The sequence below is a fragment of the Ilyonectria robusta genome (assembly GCF_021365365.1).
Source record: "Ilyonectria robusta strain PMI_751 chromosome Unknown BGZ61scaffold_1, whole genome shotgun sequence".
Taxonomy (NCBI): Eukaryota; Fungi; Ascomycota; class Sordariomycetes; order Hypocreales; family Nectriaceae; genus Ilyonectria; species Ilyonectria robusta.
Genome location: NW_025764435.1, coordinates 3,002,809 through 3,024,551, shown reverse-complemented (window position 1 = coordinate 3,024,551; position 21,743 = coordinate 3,002,809). Strand labels below are relative to the sequence as shown.

Genomic DNA, 21,743 nt, shown 5'->3' with positions numbered 1-21,743 from the left:
GATTCCATTTTCGCGAGCCGAGGCCGCCCCCAGTCTGCACAACCCGACCAGCGCCCAAGTTATGGACCGTCTGCAACTCCGTGATCCGGCCTCGAGAAAGAATGAAAAAGAAGCCCGATAGCCCGCCCCCCACCGTCTAGACCGTCGTTGCGACTCCCCCTCTCCCGGTCTCGCCTGCACGCGCTCCCGAGCTCCCGAGCACTCGCCAAGTTGCCCTTCCTGACTTTGCTATCATGGAGCCCCCGGCCGAACAGGCCGATCTCGCCGGCAAGGCCAGACAGGCGTGGCGGTATGTCCAGTGTCCTGCCGACTCATCCCCGTGCCTACGATGCCGCGCAGTGGCGGAGGCTCAATGGAACACCGGCAGAGGTTGCGCCACCCCGTCCCGTTGCACAGTCACTGACTGCGAGGTTTAGTTCCGCTATCAAGTTGCGCAAACTCTTGACGAAACAACTCGAGAAGCTTCCCAAAGATAACACCTCTGGTGTCGACATTTCTCAATTCGAGGCGATAGATTCAATTTTGGATAAGTGAGGAACCCGACGGTTCTGGCCCTCGAGCACACCTGCTGAGATTCATCCACTAGATTCCGACTTGCATGTGTCCAGACCATCTTCCTCGACTTTGAATATGCCATCGCCGAACGCGCCGACCATATCTTGTGGACGGTACATACATCCATTAACCACGAATACCGACGAACTCTTGGCCGCCTTAAGCATTTGGCTCAGGCTCCCGAGAAGCAGCAGAAGAATGACAGGCAAACCACCGACAAGCGAAATGGTGACAAGCAAAAGGCCGACAAACAGAGCCCCTCAAAGCCAAAAGGTGATAAGCGCAACGTTGAGAAGAGAAAGCTCGGGGATAAGTACCTCGCTTTCCTAGGCATTGCTCAGGAGTTCTACAAGGGATACATCCAGAGGCTGTCGGCGAGATATGACATCCCGGAGCTGAAGCGTATTGCCCAGGGCATCGAAATCCAGGAATCAGGGAACAATGATATTATCAGCCCGGTCCCCGCCCATATCTACCACATGGTCCTTAAGTCCTGCCACTTTACCCTGATTTGCCTGGGTGACTTGGCCCGCTATCAGACCCAAGCTGGACTTAGGAAGTCGAGTTATGGAATCTCGATGGCCTATTACAACTTGGCTTATGACTTGAAGACGGACTCTGGCTTCGCTTTCCACCAAATGGGCATCATCAGCCTAGAGGAGAACAAGGACCTTGACGTCGTCTATTACTTCTATCGAGGTATCGCTGTTGCAGATCCTCACCCTAATGCAAAGCAGAATCTCGAGTCCAAGTTCAAGACGATTCTACAACCGGATAAAACCCCCCCAAGGAAAAATACTCGAGCCCCCCAGGATGCCTTCATCACTTGGTTCGGAAAGCTCCACGCCGTCTTCTATAAGGGCGAAGTGCTGCCGCAGAGCTCTGAACTGGAGAGAGAAGTGTTGCATCGGCTTGGCATGGCGTCAAAGAGCTCTTCCCACACCGAGGTTCTTTTTAAAATGACGTTGATAAACATGTCAGCCTATCATGTTGCCTCTCAAAAGTACACTGGTATGTTCTTTACCTTTCCGCATCGTCTAGTCTCACTGTTGACTGAAAAAGAAACACCATCCGTCGTGGCATCCCGGTTTTGTCAATACGCCTTGCGCCTGAATTCCCAGTTCATTCTGACATTCAGCAACGTTCTCGAAGTTGAGCTCACAGATGTCGTAATTCGCGAGAATACTGACCCCAAGGCTTCGGCCATGGCAAAGACGTCTGCTACCATCGAATGCCTGCTGCCCCTACTCCGCATCTATACTATGTGGCTCGCTGCGCGTCGCCTTGAAATCTTTGGGGCAGCGGCGGTTCTTGGCTCAGCCGTCCCTGAGATGGTCAAGGCCCTTGCAAAAGTATTCACCCTGCTTTGCACCGAGACATACACTCAGGAAAACCTGGCTACTTGCCCATACCTACTGCCGGAGGATGTGAAAACTCGCGGCCTGCTCCCGCTCTCCCCGGATCAAGTCCCCGAAGCATGTCGATCCTACTTTGGAGAAAACGGAGATCTGAAGCCTCATCTGCCGTCGAAGGAAAAGCAGCTCCCGCCATTTCAAGAAACCTTGGCCAGGATTCTGGATATTCTTCGTTGCGCCTACTTCCTAGCCGAGGACAATGTCTTTCCCTTGGTGTATAAAGTGGCACAAAGGGGGCTGGTATTTGAATACCAGGAAAAGAAGCCATCCCGCGATATCCCCATTGATCTCGGCCAGACTGCAGTGACAGCTAACCTCATTATTCCCGAGATGGGAAGCCAATTTACGGATCGGCAGCGCACTGTATCTGACAGTCATCGATCGGCTAGCCGGCCCATGGTTAACGATGCTCCAGGCCCGTCCTCCAGCGTCGTCTTGGTATCTGAGCCTCAACAGCCCGTTGCCGCAGCTGACCATGCCGAAAACACCGTCATCAACATGTTGGCTCCTTTCCTCAAGCCACCGACTCCCCAGCCCTCTCATCACCTACGTCATCTCGACGAATCCTCATATGGAATGCATTCTGCGACGGCACATGAAGTTTTCGGGATGCTTCCGCCCGAGCCAAGCCCTACCCGCTCGATTCCGTCTGGAAAGTTCGAGCCTCTACCTTGGAACTGGGTTTATACACCTACACCCCACAGTGCTCAAGATCCGTCCGTGTCAATGGCCAGAGATGCGTTTGACGGCCCGACAGGTAGTCCAAACTACTCGTCGAAAGAACTAGCTCAGATGGGTGGCGATCTCGAAGACCCCTTCACCACCCCGGAACAATCATTTCAGGCTCCAGTCACCCATCGGCCCGCCAGCGGAATGACGGGGAGCCCTCGAGTTGCCTCGACTGCTGAAGAAGCCCACAGAAACAGCTTGCTGCAGTCCTTTACGAATTCGAGCGCTCCTAGGACATCCACCTTCAGCCATTGGGGCCAAAACACCACACGCGTGCCCAGAGAAACTATGCCTTCGCCCTGGGGTCATCAGCCTCTGGACGGCCACCACATGTCCTCGGCGGCATCGGCGTTCTCTCACCCGAGCAGTCTATACCAAGGAACTCCCGCCAATGGAGCAGCCTTTGGTATGCCAGCACCAAACCACTTCGCTTCGAGCCGCAATGACCAAGGATTTGGCCAAGAAAACGGCTCTTCCTCCACCCGACATTTCCAGATGGACGACACAACCTCGAGCTACGACGCGGCCATTCTCCAGGCAGCCTTTTATAACAACAGGTAGATACCGTACGCTATGTTTTTTCCGTCTTGGACACCAGTACCTATGATCCGCCGACTTGGTTTACATCCCGTCCCTGGCTAGGCCACTCAGGATGTTATCTTTGCTTGCGATGAGTGAAGCGCATTGCTACAATTTTGTGCTACTACTGCTGCTGGCATATAGCCAAACTGGCCATCGGAGCTTCTTTTTCAGCTTCGACTGGAACTCCAATGGCGCAATCGATGCTCCAATCGATGCGTTGGAGGTATGGAGATCTACTGGGTCTGCAATCTGCTCGACCTCTGTACGACTTGTGGATGTCGACTTACCGTAATACGGCAGACGATGGCTTTTGTGAAGCCAAGCGATTGGCAAGTCGGAAATTGGCTTTTTGCAAGCAGGAAGACACTCTTTATTTTCTCAAAAAATTGCTTGATCAGATACTTGCGGTATCGTGGAGGATACCGCCCCGTGTGCGAAGGGGGCCCCCTGATCCGGGCACTCCCTTTGGATGCAAAACGCCGTTGTTGAAACCGTTTTCCCTTTACCCTCAACGCCGAGACATATTCAGTCCTACAGAAGGGTATGCAAGATGAGTTGTTTTGGGGGCTCTAGGAGGAGGCCTGGTAAGTCTGCTTGGGGAAGGGGTATCTGTGAAGGGTTAGCAAGACGAAATATCTTTGTGTTAGGGACCGGCGCCCTGCCGAGACGCCACGGATGTCGTAGGGAGACATAGGTAGCAGTGAAATGCAAACAAGGAAATTTTGAGAACTTACGAAGGCCCAAGCTCCTGGATGCTGAGTCGTGCAAGCCACTGGCCCATGTCAATGCTGGTCTCGAGGGACTTGCCCTCAATGATACCAGCCAGGAGACCACCGGCGAAGGCATCACCAGCACCGTTGGTGTCGTTGATCTTCTCCGTATCAATGGCGTGGACAGGGAACTCGTGGATGGCGTCCTCGCCCTGGATGGCAACCAGGGTAGCGTCAGTGCCCTGTGTGACAATGGCAATACGCTTCCTCTGGGTGTTGACCTTGGGGAGGTTGGCGAGGTGCTTGACGACGTCCTTGGGCTCCTTGCTGTCAAGGCCGTGGGACTCGGCGTACGCGGCGGCCTCGGTCTCGTTGCCGATGACGTAGTCCCAGTAGGGGGCGCTGGCATCGACGACCTCCTTGAAGAACTGAGGGATGAAGGGGGCAGAGAGGGAGAGGACGAAGGTCTTGTTGTGCTCGGCAGCCTGCTTAGCAAGCTCCATGATGGCAGGAGGGCAGACTGTTGACTTATATTAGCGCGTTGCTGGGGTCGGATTCTGGGCTGTTAGAGTCCTCACCAGTGAAGTGGAAGCCACCGACGTAGTAGACCTCGGCGTTCTGAACCAGGCTCCAGATCTCGGGCTTCTTCAGGTGGTCGAGGTCGTAGTGGTTGGCGGCACCCAGGTCGGTGCAAAGGGATCGGTTGTGGCCGGTGATGATGGCGCCGCAGCGGCCAGTCTTCTCCTTGGGGTCGACGCGATACTCGACTCGCAGGCCAGCGGCCTTGACGGCATCGTAGAGGATGGCGGAATACTTGTCGTCACCGGCACCGCCGACGTAGACGACACTGTTGGGGGGGAGGATGTACTGGGCACCTCGGGCGCTGTTCTGGGCAGCACCGCCGGCGATGAGCTTGGCATCGTAGTTGTTGAGGAGGTCCTCGTAGAGGGGGATGTGCTTATCCTCGGCGAGGATAGCATCGTTCTCCTTCAGGTCATACTTGTCAAGGAGGGTCTGGTCACCGTACGCCTGGATGTCTGTTGTCGGGAGAGAGGGAGCAGCTCGTCAGCACGCAATCGCAGGAGAGGAGGGAGTTTACAAGCGTGGCGGTATCAAGCATTGGGGGAGACAGAAGGGAGCAAACCATGGCAAAATACATACCAAGCAGAGGGTTCTCCAGGCAGAAGAGGGAGTATTCCTTGGCGGGAGCCATAGTGTTCAATTGTCTTGCGAAGAGTTGTGTGGATGATCTGGGGAAGCTGGAGGACCTGGAGGGGAAAAGTTTGAGGAGGATTGGGGTGGAGGGGTCACCGCTAGTGGTGGGGTTGAGACGACGGCATGGGCTCCTCGGCGTCCGAGCGGCCGCGACGCCGGAGAAGGGACGTACCCACGTGCGACAAATGAGCGACGGCATTCCAGTGGCTAATGCCGCTGGTCTTACCAGTGGTCTCACTAGGGGTAGAGGTGGCATAGTTAACTTACAGGGCTGGGTGGGAGTGTGGTTGCTGCGAGACTTTAGACGGTGAACGGTAAACAAGTTACGAGGCGCTGTCCCTGAGCTTCGAAGCATTTAAACCTTGGGTGGATTTATTCTTACGCATCATACGATGTGCTGTTAGTCGCACCTGGGATTGTCAGTGGTGCCGACAGGTGACCTTGCACCTGATCCAGCTTCACCACTATTCAACTTACGACGCCAATGGCGTGGCCCGACGCATTCTCAAGACACATACTGACATCGAAGAAAAGGGACATTGTGTGTGAACGGCGAGCTGGGCTTGGCTAACGGGATCGCATCCTTTCAACCAGCCTCGTAACATTACGAGGTCATTCCTGGTATTCCTGGTATCTCACATCTTCACAGAGAACGGCCTTCAGATTTTGTGCGCCAAATGCCATAGTACTTGCCCTCGGAGCTACCAGCCTTCTGCCCTCAGCAGTACCTTCAATAGTTGCAAGCAAGCCAGTATAACACCATCCCAATGAGACCATGAATTCCAGCCACTCTACTCCTTCGTCTTCTGAGTACCACGGAGGAGACCCGTTCTCCGCGCGGCAATAAGACCAGCCTTCTGTCCCTGGGCGGCGTATCGGGAAATGGTAGAAGCCTTACCAATATGTTGGTGGTTACCCTGTCGTGTGTCATTAGCAAGTCTGTCCTCCAGTGTACCCAAAGGGGAATACGTACACCACCGTGGGGATGGTCGACGGGGTTCATGGCAACACCACGGGTCTTGGGCCAGCAGGCACCACGCTTGACGGCGAACTTGTGCTTGGCGCGAGAAGCCTCTGTAGCAAGTTGTTAGATTTCAATCTCCACACACAAAATCCCAATTGGCTTTTCGCCATTTGGCATAGGAAAACGTACTCAGGAGAGGCTTGTCGGTTCGGCCACCACCGGCAACAATACCGATCATGCCACGGGCCTTGGAGTGGACGACCTTCTTGGCACCTGAGGGGAGCTTGATGCGGGTCTTGCCCTCATCGGGGTTGTGTCCAACAACGGTGATGTAGTTGCCGGAGGTTCGGCCCAGAGTGCCACGGTCACCAATCTTCTCCTCGACGTTGGAGACGACGGTACCCTCGGGCATCTCACCGATGGGGAGGATGTTGCCGACGGTCAGGGCAGCCTTCTTTCCGGCGTAGATGAATTGACCAGTGTACATGCCCTCGTTGGCGATGAAAGTCTCGGTGACCTGCTTGAACTTGTAGGGGTGGCGGAAGACAACACGGGCGAGGGGAGCACCACGGCCTGCATAGAACTCAACGTTAGTCGCAGTCCTCGGATATCAATTTGGTTGTTGTGGGAGGCTCATCGGGGAACTTGCCAGGGTCGTGGATGATCTCGCGGACGACACCTCGGACGTATCCATGTCGCTCGGCGAAATCGAGGTTGCGGAACTTGGCGGGAGCCTTGTTCAGGCGCGTGTTGGCCGCTATCCTGCGTCAGTATTTCGATGTTGATTTCGTTCGAGGTTCGATCGGTTACTGACTGAAAATGGATCCACGACCCTTGCGCTGGTTGCGAATGACTCTACCCATGGCGTCTGTTTTCACTGGGTGAAAATAGGAAAGGGTAGATGCTGTGAAGCTGTGGTTAGAAGAGGGTCGAGGGCAGAAGGGAGAGGAAGGGAATTTACCTGGCTTGGGCCGCTTGGTGTTTTGTCAAAGAGGGCCTTGCGTGCACCTTGGCTGATAAATTTTTGTGCGCGGGATTGTCAATGGGTGGAGGAGCCCTAGCACGTGACTGGGCTTTAACAAAATTGCGGGGCCGTTGCCAGCAAAAACAGCACTTCACTGGGCTGGTGCATGGGAAGCCCCAGCTTTTTTTCTATCTTAACCGCAAACGCGAGCAGCTGTTCGCAATTGTGAGAGAAAGTACTCCGACTTAGTGCTTCGTTTGAAACGGAAGTCGGTGTACCGAACCGAATCTGCCCTCTGTACCCACTAGATACCTCAAGACCCACGAGATTTTGTGAGGAATTGTTTTTCATGGCTTGATATCGAGCTTGATGTTGATCACAATAACAGAGTTCGAGTATGATATGACGACAGAGAGCTTCAATGCATTTAAAGGGCCCCAGGTAGAATGCTTATAGATTCCGGCACCGGTTTTGGATATTTATCGAATTGTTGCGATTGATCCGCATGCAATCAGCGTGCCTGACGAGACAAACCGCCGAGCTTCTCCAAAACCCCCCTTCTCCAAGCATTCTCGGCATCTACCTGCGCTTAAAGAGATTATGCACCGCGGTGATGACTGTGAGTCCAAAAATAAGCGTGAATACCTCGCAAGGCCATGGAGGTACCTAATTGTCCATTCATCGGACTGCAATCGCCGATAGCGTGAGCCACGCCGATAGCCAACTTACACGGAAGCCAGGAACCAATAGCAATGACGTAAAATGTCCTGGATGGCGCAGACCACTCAGGAGGCAGGGGATGCACTGAAAGTGAGACTGAAATCACGTGATCGCTCAAGCATTCGAGTCTTTGAGCCGAACAGAGCTACTCCTTGATGAGTCTACGAGCCAACCTTCATTAGGACTTGCATGTTATCATCATGGCGGGTAGGCAGCGCAGAGTCTCTGCTAACATCCCAGTCGGCTTGCATCTCCATACATGACCATGCTGAGGCAAGAGGCATCGTTGAGCCACCGTATTATATCTTGCAGTGGTGATATCTCTATTCAAAACCTTTCAAACCGGGCTTTCTTAACAGATGGCGTGGATTTTTACACCGTACTCTTCAAACTCGTGGAGCCCCTATGTTGATGCGGCCTGAACGAAACGTTTCTCGGGGTGCTGACTTGTGCTGATCTGCACGGGTCCAAACAATGGGCTGCGTGTGGGGAGAGTAGCAAGGGCGACGGCTCTGAGGCATGCGAGCGCAGGAGCTCCTGTTTGTCACCTTCAGGGAGCCTTAACCCACACGGCTTCGGCCTTCCAAGTTGATTGATGTTTTGCCTGGGCCTATCAGAATCCACAAGCCTGATTTGCGGCTCGTCGTTTCGCCTAGTGGGTGCAAATCCGCTTGAGAACCTAGTTACGTCGTCCTCACTTTCCCTCCCCCACATTCATCTCAACCTCACCACGACGCGCACCGCAAACATGTCCGCCGACGATGATTCCTCCGAGCTCTCGTCCTTGTCTTCGTTGTCGCCTGTGCCCTCCGATGACGAGCTGGATGTCGCTGGCGACGAAGAGCCCTCCAAGGCCAAGGGCGGCATCCTGAAGTTCTTCCCTAAGCTTTCGGAACAGCCCCCAAAGGAACCGTCACCGCCGCCGCGCAAACGATCCCCCTCGCCGCCCCATGAATATGTGCTGGCAGATAATCCTGATATCGCTGTACGTTTTGGAACATCCTTTGCGCGTCTTTGCAGCCGGGCAATTGCCTGGCGCGTTCTGCTGTGGTTGTGACGCGATGGCCCCGGCGCGGTCGCGTACAAACGTCATTGGGCCCTGCTGACTGCTGTAGTTCATTGTCATGTTCCGAAGCCGATTCCACGACGCTTTCCCTAAATCCCTTGCTCATTTCGGACCCCAAGAACTTGAGCGAGATGTTGTCGAATCTATTCCGGGCGATCGAGTGGAACATTTTCTCTGTGCGCTGCTAGGCCTTCTCCTGAATCGCAAGCAAGACGTCAAGTACGCTTAATACTATACGCCCTGATGCGACTACACGCTAACGACTGCTGTTTACAGACCGGGACATTACGGTCGAGCACTTGAGGATGCCGTTAGTACCCATAAGAGCCAATGGGCTCCTGCTTGGGAGGAAAAAAGCCCGTTGTCTGGTGGCGGGACCTTCACCTCCATGAACCCCACGGAACGAGTTCGTCTATCCGGTACCATCCGTCCATTTCAATTCGCTGACACATTATGCAGCTTACACTACTACGAACCCTCATCCTCTGGACCCTCGCGTCGTCTGACGTTGTCAAGGGCTTGATCAACCAGTCCTACAAACAGAATCGGCACGAAGATGACGTGAACCAGCCAAGAGCAGTGCAGCCATGGGGCTCGGATGGCGACAAGCGCCGGTATTTCCTAATCGAGGGCCAGGACGATACGGCTTTCCGCATCTATCGAGAAAGCAATCCTGCTGGTGCGAACCGAACGTGGTGGAGCGTTGCCGGTACGATCGATGAACTCACCGCCCTGTCCGACAAGCTTGAGACAAAGGACGGAGGACCAAAGGCAAAGAAGCTTAGCCAAAAGATGTTGCAAGCCATCCCTCGGTTCGAAGCTGGCGAAGATGTAAGTTCTTTTTCTGCCTACCAATTACGATGGCCCTATTCTTGACGTCGTGCTAACCAAGGTGACAGAAACGCAAGCGTCGCGAGTATCGTTTGCTGCGCAAGGAGCAGTTTAAACGTCCAGAGCCGGGGTTCTCAATGTATGAAGGTCGTACCCGTGGAAAGAAGATGAAGTACACATACTCGGACGACGAAGACGTGTCCTTCTCGGACTCCACCACCAGACGCTCAACTCGAAATACCGGAACCAATACCCCAGCCGAGCCTGGGCCCGTCACGACTTCGAGTGGGAGGCAGATTAGAGCATCTACCCGACTGAACGCAACTACCGGGAGCAGTGCCCCTGGAAGTGTGCAGGGCGATACCTCTGAACTAGAAAAAGAAGGCTCCGTGGGCCCAACTGGCCGACCTCGAAGGTCAGCAGCCGTGAATCATGGCACAACTGGCTGGGCAGCAACCAGCAACCGTTCCCGGCGGAATGTCGATGAGTCGGATGATGAGAGCGAGGCAGATTTCGGAGATGATGAAGGGGACGTTGACGCGCACGTACCTGAGGAGTCCGAAGAGGAAGATGAGTTTGATGAGGACGAAGCCATGGTCGATGATGACCTGGGTGATGAACCACAAAGTCTGGTTGTAAAGTTATCGGTTACGCCACCGCAACTGAAGCGCGTGTTGGCGCCAAACCTGCAAGCTGGCAACGCCCTTCCTCTATCCAGCCTACACGAGAGAGGTGGCGAATCCGAGGCACTACTCGTTGAGATGCAGGACGCTCCAACCGCATCGTCTCCTAAAAATACAACGGACGCTGAGCATGGGTCTAAGACTGAGGCTCTGGCAGGCCGAGGCCGGCACTCCCCTGAACCAGATTCCAAGGCCGCCGACTTCCAAGCAGCGACGCCAGCACCAATCCATGTGACCCCTCTCGCTTTTAGAGGAAGCCCAGAGAAGCCACACGCGCAGCCGCTTCCTCGGCCCCTGGATATTGGTGCTAAGGAATAGGAGATATGATCTAATCAATTGTTTTGTCGGAGTTGGGGTGAATGAGGCGATACATGGCATAGAATCACTGTCGCTAAATGATTGGCATTATGGGCTTGGGGAATAGATTTGGCCCCGAATTGTTGATTGTAACTCGGAAAACCACCGGTATTCGTCAATGAGACGAGCATCAAACCGGAAAAGTTCTCGTCGAGCCCATCACCTGATGAAGTGACGATTTAAGAATGAGTAAATATCATAGGTATTCTTCGGGTTAGATTACAATATTTATGTACACTTCACTTTGGTTGGTCTCTCGTGTCTAGAACCGCCTTCTCGGACTACCCCGAGTCTGTAACGGCCAGTTGTTCACTTCATACCACCATCTGCGAGCCCGGGCGCCTATTGTGTTGCCATGTAGTCGGGCATTCCTGTTCCAATGTTGCCAGCCACATAGGAATAGGTTGTATAGCAGACCCTGCGCTAAGGGCATCATAATCTAGAGTGAGTCAGTACTGGCCCCTCGAATACAAAGCGTTTCTTATATGTACCTGATCCCTGGTTGTGATTAATACCACCTTCCACCAAGTATCTGCCTTGGAGATGCTTCGAAGGTAGCTCTGTTCGAATCGTAGGTCTGGCAGAGGGGGGAGATTGTATGACCGAGGTGCGGGCTGCAGGACGCTGTATGGGATATCTTCTTCGTCTTCCTCGTCTATTTCATCATCGCTGGCATGCCTCAAGCTTCGAAGTATCACTGGTTCTCTAGTCGAGGAGGCTGTAGACGGGTTGAGATCGAGCTTCGGATCTGGGTGTCTGTTGATATGCGCGGCTTGGATGGTGGCCGCGAGCTCTGTGGGACCGGATTCCATTGTGAAGGGAGTGTCTAGGCGTGCCCTTATTTTGGCTACGGTCCTTGTAAGTCAGAGGACGTTGACAGACGAGGGAATGAACGACCCGGAGTAGGAATCGTTGCCGGCCGGAGGGATGCTATTGGGGGTCTCCGGTGCGAAGTGTGGTGACGCCGGAGAGCGGAGCATGTGGATACTGCCGGGCGGTGAAGAGACATGGGCAGTCTGGGGGTTCCAGCAGAGAACCCTGCACCTGTGGCGTTCTCGAGTCAGGAACCAAGGTCACCAGCCTCCCCCGAACTTGACCCGACTCGCCCAAGGTGGCGGTGCCAGCGGCCCACTCGGGTACCAAACTCTAGGCACCTGGAGTCCCCTGTGGCGGATGTTGTGTGGGTGCGTGTAGGTCATCGCTTGTTGCACGATAAAAATCTGGCACCAGCATCCAACTTTCGGGAGTCTCTTGGTCCCAGAACACACCGCAACCCGGAGTCCCTAGACCCGCGAGACACGCCAAATACTTACTCGCAAAGGCTCTCAAACACACCGCCAAGATGAGCGACCCGCAGGCGAACGAGGCCGAGAAGAACGTGAGTTGTATATTTTTGCCGGTTTTTTTGCAGCCCCTCCTCTACCTGCCCCGCGCTCGCGGAGTCAACTGTCTCAACCCCAGCTTTCGTCATGGCTAACGCGCTTCCGTCGACAGATCGAGATCTGGAAGGTCAAGAAGTTGATCAAGCGCCTCGAGGCCGCCAGAGGAAATGGAACTTCCATGATTTCCCTGATTATTCGTGAGTCAGCCCCTCCGATGCTGTCATGTTTTGGAAACCGCGCACTAACATGGTTCTTTTTAGCCCCCAAGGATCAGGTCTCGCGAGCTGCGAAGATGTTGGCTGAAGAATACGTACGATACCGACGTGTTTCATAGATGCTTCCCCATGGAATACTAACACCCATCTAGGGTACCGCCTCCAACATTAAGTCCCGTGTCAACCGACAGTCCGTCCTGTCCGCCATTACCTCGACCCAGCAGCGTCTCAAGCTGTACAACAAGGTCCCTCCTAATGGTCTGGTCGTGTACTGTGGTGAAATCTTGACCTCTGAAGGCAAGGAGCGAAAGGTCAACATCGACTTCGAGCCGTTCAAGCCTATCAACACCTCTCTCTACCTTTGCGACAACAAGTTCCACACCGAGGCCCTGGCCGAGCTTCTCGAGTCGGACCAGAAGTTCGGCTTCATCATCATGGATGGTAACGGTGCCCTCTTCGGAACCCTCAGCGGCAACACTCGCGAAATCGTCCACAAGTTCTCCGTCGATCTTCCCAAGAAGCACGGCCGTGGTGGTCAGTCCGCTCTTCGTTTCGCCCGTCTCCGTGAGGAAAAGCGTCACAACTACGTCCGCAAGGTTGCTGAGCTGGCTGTGCAAAACTTTATCACTGCCGACAAAGTCAACGTGGCTGGCATCATTCTCGCTGGTTCCGCCGACTTCAAGAACGACCTCAACGCATCCGACATGTTCGATAACCGTCTGGCAACCAAGGTCATCAAGGTCGTCGATGTCTCCTACGGTGGCGAGAACGGCTTCAACCAGGCTATCGAGCTGTCTTCCGAGACTCTCGGCAACGTCAAGTTCATCCAGGAGAAGAAGCTCATTGGCAAGTACTTCGAGGAGATTAGCCAGGATACCGGCAAGGTCTGCTATAGTATTGACGACACGCTTAAAGCCCTGGAACTCGGTGCCGTTGAGATTTTGATTGTCTTTGAGAACCTTGAGATCACCAGATATGTCCTGAAGGATAGCAATGGCACCGAGATCATTCTGCACACCACCAAGCAGCAGGAGCAGGCCACCCGAGATATGTTCCTCGACAAGGAGACCGGTCAGGAGATGGATATTGTCTCTCAAGACTCATTCCTGGAATGGATTGCTGAACACTACAAGGACTTTGGTACCACGCTCGAGTTCGTCTCTGACCGATCGACCGAAGGCAACCAGTTCGTCAAGGGCTTTGGTGGCATCGGCGGTCTTCTCCGATACAAGGTCAACTTTGAGCAGCTAGCTGATCTGAGTGACGACGATGATTACTACGACGGTGAGTGACAGACGTACCTAGTTGGTTGCTTTTGCCTTGCTAACTCTGGAGCAGATTGACCAGCGGGTCCCCTCGTCACCAGCGAGGGATCAACTCAAGTTCAACCGTCCACGCACGACCACAGTGCTAGGCGCCACGAGGCGCCGAGGTCGACCGATGCCGCGCCGATGTCATTTGCTCAAAAGCGCCTGATGGGGGGTGACTGTCTCGCGCCTCTCCATCATGAACACCAGGTGTCGCGACCCAGTCCACTTCGCACAATGATGACGGCCTCTTGAGTTGTGATCGACGGGAATGGAGGTACGAAAAGCCTTGGTCTTCTCGATCATGCATGCAGCTCACAAGATGACAGCCCCCATTATGAAAAATGAATAAATCCAGACGGTGCAGCGACTAGAGGGTTCGTCCAGGCCGTCGCCAATGTGCTGGCCTGAAGAATCTGCAGTCATAGAGTAGAGTCGATGCGTGCGCTGCGGGCTCATCCATCATGCTATGGTGGTAGACGAGGAGCAGCCGCGATTGCGGAGAGTCAACAAAATACAAGTCGTTTGCTTCTTGGGCAAATTTGTTCCGGGCATTATTGCCCTGATCGTGATACGTATCCGTACTCAGTGGCCCCAAGTACACACCTGAAGTACCTAGTAGGGGTCTGCAAACAAGGGTAAGTGCTTGTGGAGGCCCTTGTGAGACGACCCTGTGTCCAGGTGCCGTCCAGAGTCTCGCCTAGTGCTACATATAACAGTGCTGTCCAAGTTGTGAAATTTATATGAGAGGTGAGATGCGAGCAACGAACCCGCGTATTGCGTATTCCGCATTCGGAGGGGAGAGCTGCCGGGGCGCTTTGGCGTGGCTTGGGTCCATGTGGGGGTGTACGAGTGCGGTGCGAGGAAGGTGCCAGGGTAGGCAGGTACGGAGGTAGGTACGTCAACATGGGAAACAGGAAACAGGCCAGGCCTCCCATCACCGTCTCTTTGTGCCAGCACATCAGTCCATTTCTCACCGTCATATCCTTTCTCGCCTCAAGACTCCAGCGCAGTGACAGCTGTAGCTGAAGTCTGGCGTCAAGCATTCCTTACCATGCCCGATCCGCCGAGCTCGACGGCACCAGCCATTGTGCAGGCCAGCAGCGCAATCCCCGTCGGCCTCAACGAAGCTGCGCTCGACTCCCCGACGTTCCGTGTCACCGCCGCCAACTTCGCCGAGCAAGTCGACGCCATAGAACGGTGGCTTAACGGTTATGTCACGTCTACCTCGCGGCTCCTCCACGACTTCCTCACCCTCGAAGAGACGATAAATACATACCTCGCCAAGACGGTGCCTACGGCTGCTGATGGCGTGGTCGACAATGACTACACCTTCCTGGCTCTCAAGAGAGTGGGCGATGGCTGGCGCGACTATTGGGTGCACATGTTGAACACCATGAAGAAGATGGATGGCACCATTGTCGAACCGATCCGAAACTTCATCACTGGCGATCTCCGACACTTCAAGGAATGCAGGAAAGCGTTGGACAACTCTCAAAGGATCTTCGACTCGACCCTGGCTCGCTATGTCAGTCAGTCCAAAACAAAGGAACCGTCTGCTCTCCGCGAGGACGCCTTTGCCGTGTACGAGACCCGAAAAGTATATCTCAAGGCGTCAATGGACTACTGTCAGCTTGCGCCTCAGCTGCGCTTCACGATGGACAAGCTCATTGTCAAGATCTGTACCGAGAGATGGAAAGAAATGAAGCGATCTCGTGAGGCAGTGAGCAGTGCGCATAAGTGGAATCATGAAATGGACCGTATCCACGGATGGTCCAAGGAGATGGAGGCCTCGGAAGGTGTCTTCAGACGGGAGTTACAGGTCGCCCGAAGGGATCTTGGAGAGACTGCGCTTGCAGGCTTCAAGCCCTCTCGTGAACTCGAGGACTACAGCACCTCAACCGTCCCCTTTCTTGGTTCTCGTGGCCCTGTCAACATACGGCTTAAGGACGGCGCGACCGTAGTCTCTGAGAAGCAGGGCTGGTTATTTCTTCGCACAATCTCTGGAAAGCCAGCAAGACATGCTTGGGTCAGGAGATGGTATTACTGCAGGGATGGAATCTTCGGCTGGTTAATCCCAGGCCCGCTGGGAGTCCTCCAAGGTGATGAGATTGGCGTTCTGCTTTGTAACGCAAAGCCGGCCGTGGGCGAGGAGAGGCGCTTTTGCTTCGAGGTCAAGACAAAGAGCCAAACGATACTACTCCAAGCAGAGACTCAAGGTGAGCTTACGGAGTGGCTGGAGGTATTTGAAGTCACCAAGAAACGCGCCTTTGAGACCACGATAAACCGTGGTAACACCAGCGTTCCGGGTGCCGTGGACCCTGCTTTCTCTATCTCACCTCCAAGCATCCCCGAATTCTCCGCAAAGACGCTTGATGCTCAGGCGAGCATAGCCGATGAGTCTGGGCTCGCCCATGAACGATCGAGTACCCTACCTATCCCTGGTCCTGATGGTGGGCTCAGTGCGAGGCAGAGTTTCGACATTAACGGTAGCTTGACTCGCCGCTCCATCACTGCTCTAGGACGGGACCTTGCTCGAGAAGAAGGCGAGAGCGGTCGAGAGCATGCGGCTAGGATCATCCAGAGGCTTGATCTTCACCGTAAGGCTACGTTCGGCAGTATCAACGTCGAGGCCGCTCACGGAAGTGGTGTAGTATCAGCTGGGGCCGCTGGTCTCATATCATCCAGTAATAGTCTGGTCCCTGGATATCCCAACACCTTTGCAGCCATGCCTGGTTCGCCTCGACAAACACCAAACATGCTACCGGCAGTGAATACACATATCGGAGCTCTTGCTCCCCTAACACTCGCAAAACCCCCCTCCATGACTGGATTGAGCCGCATCGCGGTGTTGACTGCAGGAGAGCGGGGTCCCGTGGGCAACAACAGAAAGCTGCCGGCCTCGGTTGTGGCGAATTATTGGGGAAGTAATGTCTGGGGTGCCGTCAATGCACCTCCACAGCCGGTATTGCCTAGGCTGGACGACGATGACCCTATCGGCGTGGTTGTGCCTGGGACATCGCAGGCATCTCTTGGCAAAGGACCGCAACAGTCACACACTGGCGGCGAGGTTTTCCCTCGCAATTATCCTTCTGAGCTGAGAGCGCAACATGCACAGTTCCGACTGATATTCCCCGATGCTCCCCTGGAGGAGAAACTCGTCCTAGTCTTCTGTGCGGCTTGGACCAGTTCACCCGCGCATGGTCCCGGGAAGCCGGATATGGCTGGGGATGGCCGAATCTATGTCACACCCGATAACATGTACTTCTACGGCCAGCAAATAGGACTTGTCACGGCATACAGCATCAGCCTTGACATCATTACTGAGGTCACGGCAGCACCTGGGAAGGACTGTGATTTCATCTTCCTACATCTGGGCGATGATTCTAATGAGACGGGATACACCAGGATCACCATCAAGATATTCCTGGAAGAACTCGGCCTGCTCCATACCCGTCTAAATCTTTTGGTTGACGACCTCCAGGCCGAAGAGCCCATGGAGGTTGAGGCGATCATCTCGGCATTGATTAATTTGGAAAAGGAAGAGTTAGATCGGCCAAGCCCTAGTGTGGAAAGCTGGGAAGAGGTTTCAGCAAATACCCCCATTGACGATGGAACATCGTCTGGAAGACCAGCTGGCCGAGTAGTCAACGACTTCAGCCCGCGTATTCGCCCCTCGAAATCACGAGCAAGACCCGACCACAAGCTCCATCTGCCAACCAAGGCCGTCGTGTACGAACCCGAGGGAATGACAGAGCTGGCAGCTGAACGAACCTTTGAGCTCAGTGCCAAGGCCTGCTTCCATGTTCTATTTGGAGACAAGAGCTTCGTCTTTCCCAAGCTGTACTTTGAGAGACGAGCACAGCAGATTGCGCAGGGACCATGGGCCCTGGTTGATCAGGGGCGGATGCGGCGCGACTTCGAGTTCCAGGTTGATTACAAGGACGTTCTTGGACGATCCAAGACGGCCAATGTCAATGACTACCAAGTGATTGAGGTCTTCAGTGACCACGTCACATACGTGGTCACCCATGTCAAGACAGCGTGGCATCTGCCCCATTCGTCATGGTTCAAGGTCATCACGAAGATAGTCATCACGCATGTGGCCAAGTCAAAGTGTAAGCTAGCAGTCTACACCAAGATTGACTGGTCTAAGCTTCCGACCCTATCGAAGAACTTGGTGGAACGCCAAGCGCTCCATGACGCTGTAAGCGATGCCGAGGATTTGGCAGAGGTTGCTACGGACCAAGTCCGTAAGCTGGGCGCGCGTAGTCGAACGAACAGAGCCATCCAGGTATATGGCCAAATTGGACAACAGACGGAGGTGGTGGTTTTCTCCCCAGCTACAAAAGAGTCCACCAAGAAGCAAGTTATCAAGCCGAGAACTTTGACGGCCATGATCTTTGAAACTCTCCGGTCCTTCGGGGAGAGCGCAGTGTCGTCGATCATCATGTGGGTTATCGCAGGACTGCAGAAGGTTTTCGGCGTTATAACAGCGCACGGGTTCCTTCTAGGTCTTCTCGCATTCAGCACTTTGACCAACGTGCTGATAACGTCGAGCGAAATGTCAACGTGGTGGGGCGAGCGAAGGGCCGTGGGATTTATGCAGAATATGGGAATCCGGCCAAACACGATGATGAGCAAGGCCGTCTACATTGCCGACTTGAGCGAAGCGTCTAGGGCTGCCGGCCAGGAGCTCTCGTTCCCACAGAACAGCACGTGTTTTGATACCTTCAAGGAACTCCTAGATGCTACGGACATGGACTCGCCTTGGGAGGATGCCGGTTCGGCGCTATCAGCGCCCTCGAGCCAGGCTACGGCTCGTCGACTGCGACGGACAAGACAGCGGCTCGGGTCTTATCGACATGACCTGCTTGTAGCCATGAGGGTGGTCAACAGCGTTGAGCGGGAAATGCTCCAGTCTGAATGGGAGAACTGGCTGATCGATGAGAAGTCGCTTTGTGACGACCTGGACGTGGTGCTGCGCAGCCAGTCGGAGAACAAGAAGGCGGGCAACAAGAAAAAGCGAAGCGGAAGTCCACAGAAGGTCATGGAGGCGATGTCATCGGAGCGAAGGCGAGAGTTGGAGGAGTGGCGCGACAGTCACTGTGGAAGCTGCATGATTGATCATCAAGCGGTGATGAGGCAGCGGAAACTGACGATGGCATAAATGGCGGTGTATGGTTGCATTGAAAGCATCTGGCCAGCGCTGTAGGAGACGGCGTTGTTGAGTTGGGCGGAGCAGTCATTTATTTTGAGGGACGGAAGCGAAGCGCTCTCATGACGGCCCGATGGTGTGTGTAGAAGGCCTTTATTTGTTTCATTGGGTAGATAGTAGGGTGTGATGGGATTAGGGCTTTTATGTAGAAGTAAAAAGAAAAAAACCTTGAGATTGATTGCATGCCAGGGAGCGAATTGATGTAACTAATAAGGGTTGAAGTGAGTGTGGCCACCCTTGATCATGCTGTGTGGGCACAAGTCAGTCAAATAACAACCCAGTTGCTTTCGAATGTAGGTATACGAACTAACTTACGGAGTACGAAGCCATAAGTTACGACGGTACACGTATTCGAAGCGAGGCTGGAAGTGTTCCGCGCATTCCCGGCGGGGCGCTTATCATCTGTCAGCATTGCTACGCTGCCATCGGTGATTTAGGTACTGATTTAGCGGCACCGCCGACGCCGAGCCCCCCGCTGACGTCAATGAGGCGCCGGACCCTCCAACCGGAACGAGCCTGTTCCTCCATCGTTTCCGTTGCCTTGATCTTATGGATTGGTCATCTCCTTCTTCTTCTTCTTCCTCCACCGCCCTCCCTCTCTCACCATTGAATATTTCTTGGCTATTTGATTTTTTGTCGACGGTTGAGGACCTGTACCGTTCCCACTGTATCTCCCCGCTATTGATCTCCAGGCTCCGAGAGTGTTGGTAGCATCATGGCTGGCCACCACGAGCCGCTTGGGGCCATGGCCCCCATCGATTGGGACGACGTTCCCCAGGACGATATCAAAGAGTTTCTCGAAGACATCTTGGCCGAGACGCAGACCGTCGTCGAATCCATCCCAGCACCAGCCGCGAAGCCTGCGGCCCCGAACACTGGGCGAGCCCGGTCCAAGACGGAATCGGCGGTATCAATCGGCGACATCCAGCGAGCACCCTCACAACGACAAACAGCCGCAGCCATCGGCCAAGCACAGGATCTCCGCAAGGAATGGAAAGATATCAAAATAAACCCGCGCGATAACCCGCTCGGTATCAACGTTTACAAGCTGGGTGCCAAAGATGGCCGTGGCTCTTGGTTCGCCCGACGCAGCGTACACGAGGGACTCTCCTTTGACGATTGGAAGAAAGGCCTCGACATCGAGTTTGCAGAGACTATGAAGGTTCAAGGGTCCCCAGGAAGCGGCAACATTCGAGGCATCGGCGCCGACAAACGGGTTGAGAGCCGAACCATCCAAGACGTTGGTCAACTCCAGGGTAGGTCCACATCTGCGCGCTCCTCCATCTCACGCAAGTATCAGTCATGCTGACCGTGACCGTGATGATGCAGTTTTTCAACTTTCTGCCCAGTTCCCGGGCCCGACTGCGCCGCGCGATTTCGTAACCCTGCTCCTGACTTCCGAAACCTCGGCCAAGCCCGCCGACGGGTCTCGTCCGTTGAGACAGTTCATGATCGTCTCCAAGCCATGCGAGCACCCGGAATGCCCCCCGCGTCAGGGCATCATTCGCGGCTACTACGAGTCCGTCGAGCTGATCCGCGAAATCCCAATTGACCCTGTGGCGACTAAGAGATCGCTCTCATCCCTCGACTTGGGTAGGGACGAGTCTAGGAGGCGAAGCACCGTCAATGAGAGCCATGGCGCCTCAGCGGCTGCCAATGATTTTCCCACCGCCATCGAGTGGGTCATGATAACGCGAAGCGATCCTGGAGGAAGCGTGCCCCGTTTCTTGATTGAGAAGGGAACCCCGCCAGGGATCGTCGGTGACGCGGGGAAGTTCGCCAAGTGGGTTACGTCAATGTCTGCCAAAGGCTTCGAAAAACCCGGCGAGGACGATGTCACCAAGCCTGCCGAAGCGGCGGTTGAGCTGGAGGGAAACAAAGCCCTACACACCCCAGACATCATCACCACCAATACCGATCCCACCGTTCCTATCAGCGAGCCTTTGGAACCTGACGACGCCCCGATTCCCATTAGCAATGGCTTGTATGGGATCATCACTGGAGCGTTTGGAGCAGCCAGCTCCCTGGTCGCGTCCAGCCTCCTCAGGATTGGTACCTACTCAGATGTCACCTCTAACGATAGCTTTTCCGATGCTCCAACTATCGAAGAAGAGCATCATGAAGACGACAGTGTTGCCAGCGACACGTCGTCCGTTCGAAGCTTTGCCTCCGCCCTGGAGAGGAGCGTGACCGAAGACAAATCACCAGAAAGCACTACAGAGACCCAGTCCGAAACATCCAAGTCCAACATGCAACCCAACCAGAACGATAAGGAGCTCCGCAAGCTTCAGGAGCGGCGACGCAAACTCGACGAAAAGGTGGCCAAGATGCAGGAGCGTCGGAATACCAAGTTACTAGGAGAAAAGGAGAAAGACGCAGCGACTCTCGCTCGGATGCGCGAGAAGCACGACCGCGAGGTCGCCAAACAAGAAGAGAAGTACCGCCGGGAGTTGCGCAAGCTAGAGGGGAAGCGGGAGGCCGAGCAACGGAAAGCCGAAGAGCGCCGGCGCAAGACACAAGAGCGCGAGGAGAAGGCCAACATGACGATCGAGCTCGAGAAGATCCGAGCCGAGCGGGACCTCGCCAGGCGGCAGATTGATATCCTCGAAGGCCAAGTTGGTGAGCTGCAAGCACAAAACACCATGCTGGTGAGGAAGTTGGGCAAGTTGGGGCTGCTGGAGAGGTCCGATTCTACGCCGTCGCTCAAGAGCATACGGGACTCCAAGCCAGGGTCACCGGTGCTGTAGGGGAAGATGGCCAAATTAACGATTCATGTGAAATATAAATGGGAACGTTTGGGTATGCGGGGCGTTTGGGAGCAATTGAAATA

At 54.6% G+C, this 21,743-nt stretch overlaps 8 protein-coding genes across 8 annotated transcripts; 5 read left to right on the top strand and 3 right to left on the bottom strand.

The window, feature by feature from the left end:
• Window positions 1–233: 233 nt before the first annotated feature.
• On the top strand, window positions 234–3,260 carry BGZ61DRAFT_525795 (uncharacterized protein; the record flags this gene model as incomplete). Its single annotated transcript, XM_046252828.1, has 4 exons — window positions 234–289; window positions 417–530; window positions 587–1,566; window positions 1,618–3,260. The coding sequence occupies 4 exons, from the start codon at window positions 234–236 to the stop codon at window positions 3,258–3,260; spliced, it is 2,793 nt and encodes a 930-aa protein (XP_046112500.1).
• A 663-nt stretch (window positions 3,261–3,923) lies between these two features.
• Window positions 3,924–5,839, bottom strand: BGZ61DRAFT_21209 (Ribokinase-like protein). The gene is made up of 3 exons (XM_046238024.1): window positions 5,153–5,839; window positions 4,570–5,028; window positions 3,924–4,511 (listed from the first exon to the last, which is right to left on the bottom strand). The coding sequence occupies exons 1-3, from the start codon at window positions 5,559–5,561 to the stop codon at window positions 4,012–4,014; spliced, it is 1,368 nt and encodes a 455-aa protein (XP_046112499.1). The 5' UTR covers window positions 5,562–5,839; the 3' UTR covers window positions 3,924–4,011.
• BGZ61DRAFT_438848 (translation protein SH3-like domain-containing protein) lies at window positions 5,526–7,324 on the bottom strand. Its single transcript, XM_046244294.1, has 6 exons — window positions 7,132–7,324; window positions 6,985–7,074; window positions 6,820–6,927; window positions 6,360–6,743; window positions 6,180–6,280; window positions 5,526–6,123 (listed from the first exon to the last, which is right to left on the bottom strand). The coding sequence occupies exons 2-6, from the start codon at window positions 7,031–7,033 to the stop codon at window positions 5,998–6,000; spliced, it is 768 nt and encodes a 255-aa protein (XP_046112498.1). The 5' UTR covers window positions 7,034–7,074; window positions 7,132–7,324; the 3' UTR covers window positions 5,526–5,997.
• A 1,278-nt stretch (window positions 7,325–8,602) lies between these two features.
• BGZ61DRAFT_471120 (uncharacterized protein) lies at window positions 8,603–10,752 on the top strand (the record flags this gene model as incomplete). The annotated part of the gene is made up of 5 exons (XM_046248173.1): window positions 8,603–8,839; window positions 8,970–9,139; window positions 9,197–9,326; window positions 9,380–9,751; window positions 9,820–10,752. 5 exons carry the CDS (start codon window positions 8,603–8,605, stop codon window positions 10,750–10,752), a joined length of 1,842 nt encoding a protein of 613 aa, XP_046112497.1.
• Window positions 10,753–10,987: 235 nt separating this feature from the next.
• BGZ61DRAFT_438844 (uncharacterized protein) lies at window positions 10,988–11,737 on the bottom strand. The gene is made up of 2 exons (XM_046244293.1): window positions 11,283–11,737; window positions 10,988–11,230 (listed from the first exon to the last, which is right to left on the bottom strand). The coding sequence occupies exons 1-2, from the start codon at window positions 11,601–11,603 to the stop codon at window positions 11,054–11,056; spliced, it is 498 nt and encodes a 165-aa protein (XP_046112496.1). The 5' UTR covers window positions 11,604–11,737; the 3' UTR covers window positions 10,988–11,053.
• A 267-nt stretch (window positions 11,738–12,004) lies between these two features.
• Window positions 12,005–13,950, top strand: BGZ61DRAFT_408398 (uncharacterized protein; the record flags this gene model as incomplete). The annotated part of the gene is made up of 5 exons (XM_046243192.1): window positions 12,005–12,169; window positions 12,286–12,370; window positions 12,434–12,483; window positions 12,541–13,672; window positions 13,736–13,950. Exons 1-5 carry the CDS (start codon window positions 12,134–12,136, stop codon window positions 13,948–13,950), a joined length of 1,518 nt encoding a protein of 505 aa, XP_046112495.1. The 5' UTR covers window positions 12,005–12,133.
• A 661-nt stretch (window positions 13,951–14,611) lies between these two features.
• On the top strand, window positions 14,612–19,120 carry BGZ61DRAFT_438841 (putative transcription factor SipA3). The gene has a single exon (XM_046244292.1). It carries the CDS (start codon window positions 14,750–14,752, stop codon window positions 18,863–18,865), a length of 4,116 nt encoding a protein of 1,371 aa, XP_046112494.1. The 5' UTR covers window positions 14,612–14,749; the 3' UTR covers window positions 18,866–19,120.
• A 374-nt stretch (window positions 19,121–19,494) lies between these two features.
• BGZ61DRAFT_21034 (uncharacterized protein) lies at window positions 19,495–21,715 on the top strand. The gene is made up of 2 exons (XM_046238009.1): window positions 19,495–20,169; window positions 20,243–21,715. Exons 1-2 carry the CDS (start codon window positions 19,629–19,631, stop codon window positions 21,658–21,660), a joined length of 1,959 nt encoding a protein of 652 aa, XP_046112493.1. The 5' UTR covers window positions 19,495–19,628; the 3' UTR covers window positions 21,661–21,715.
• The last annotated feature ends 28 nt before the right edge of the window (window positions 21,716–21,743 follow it).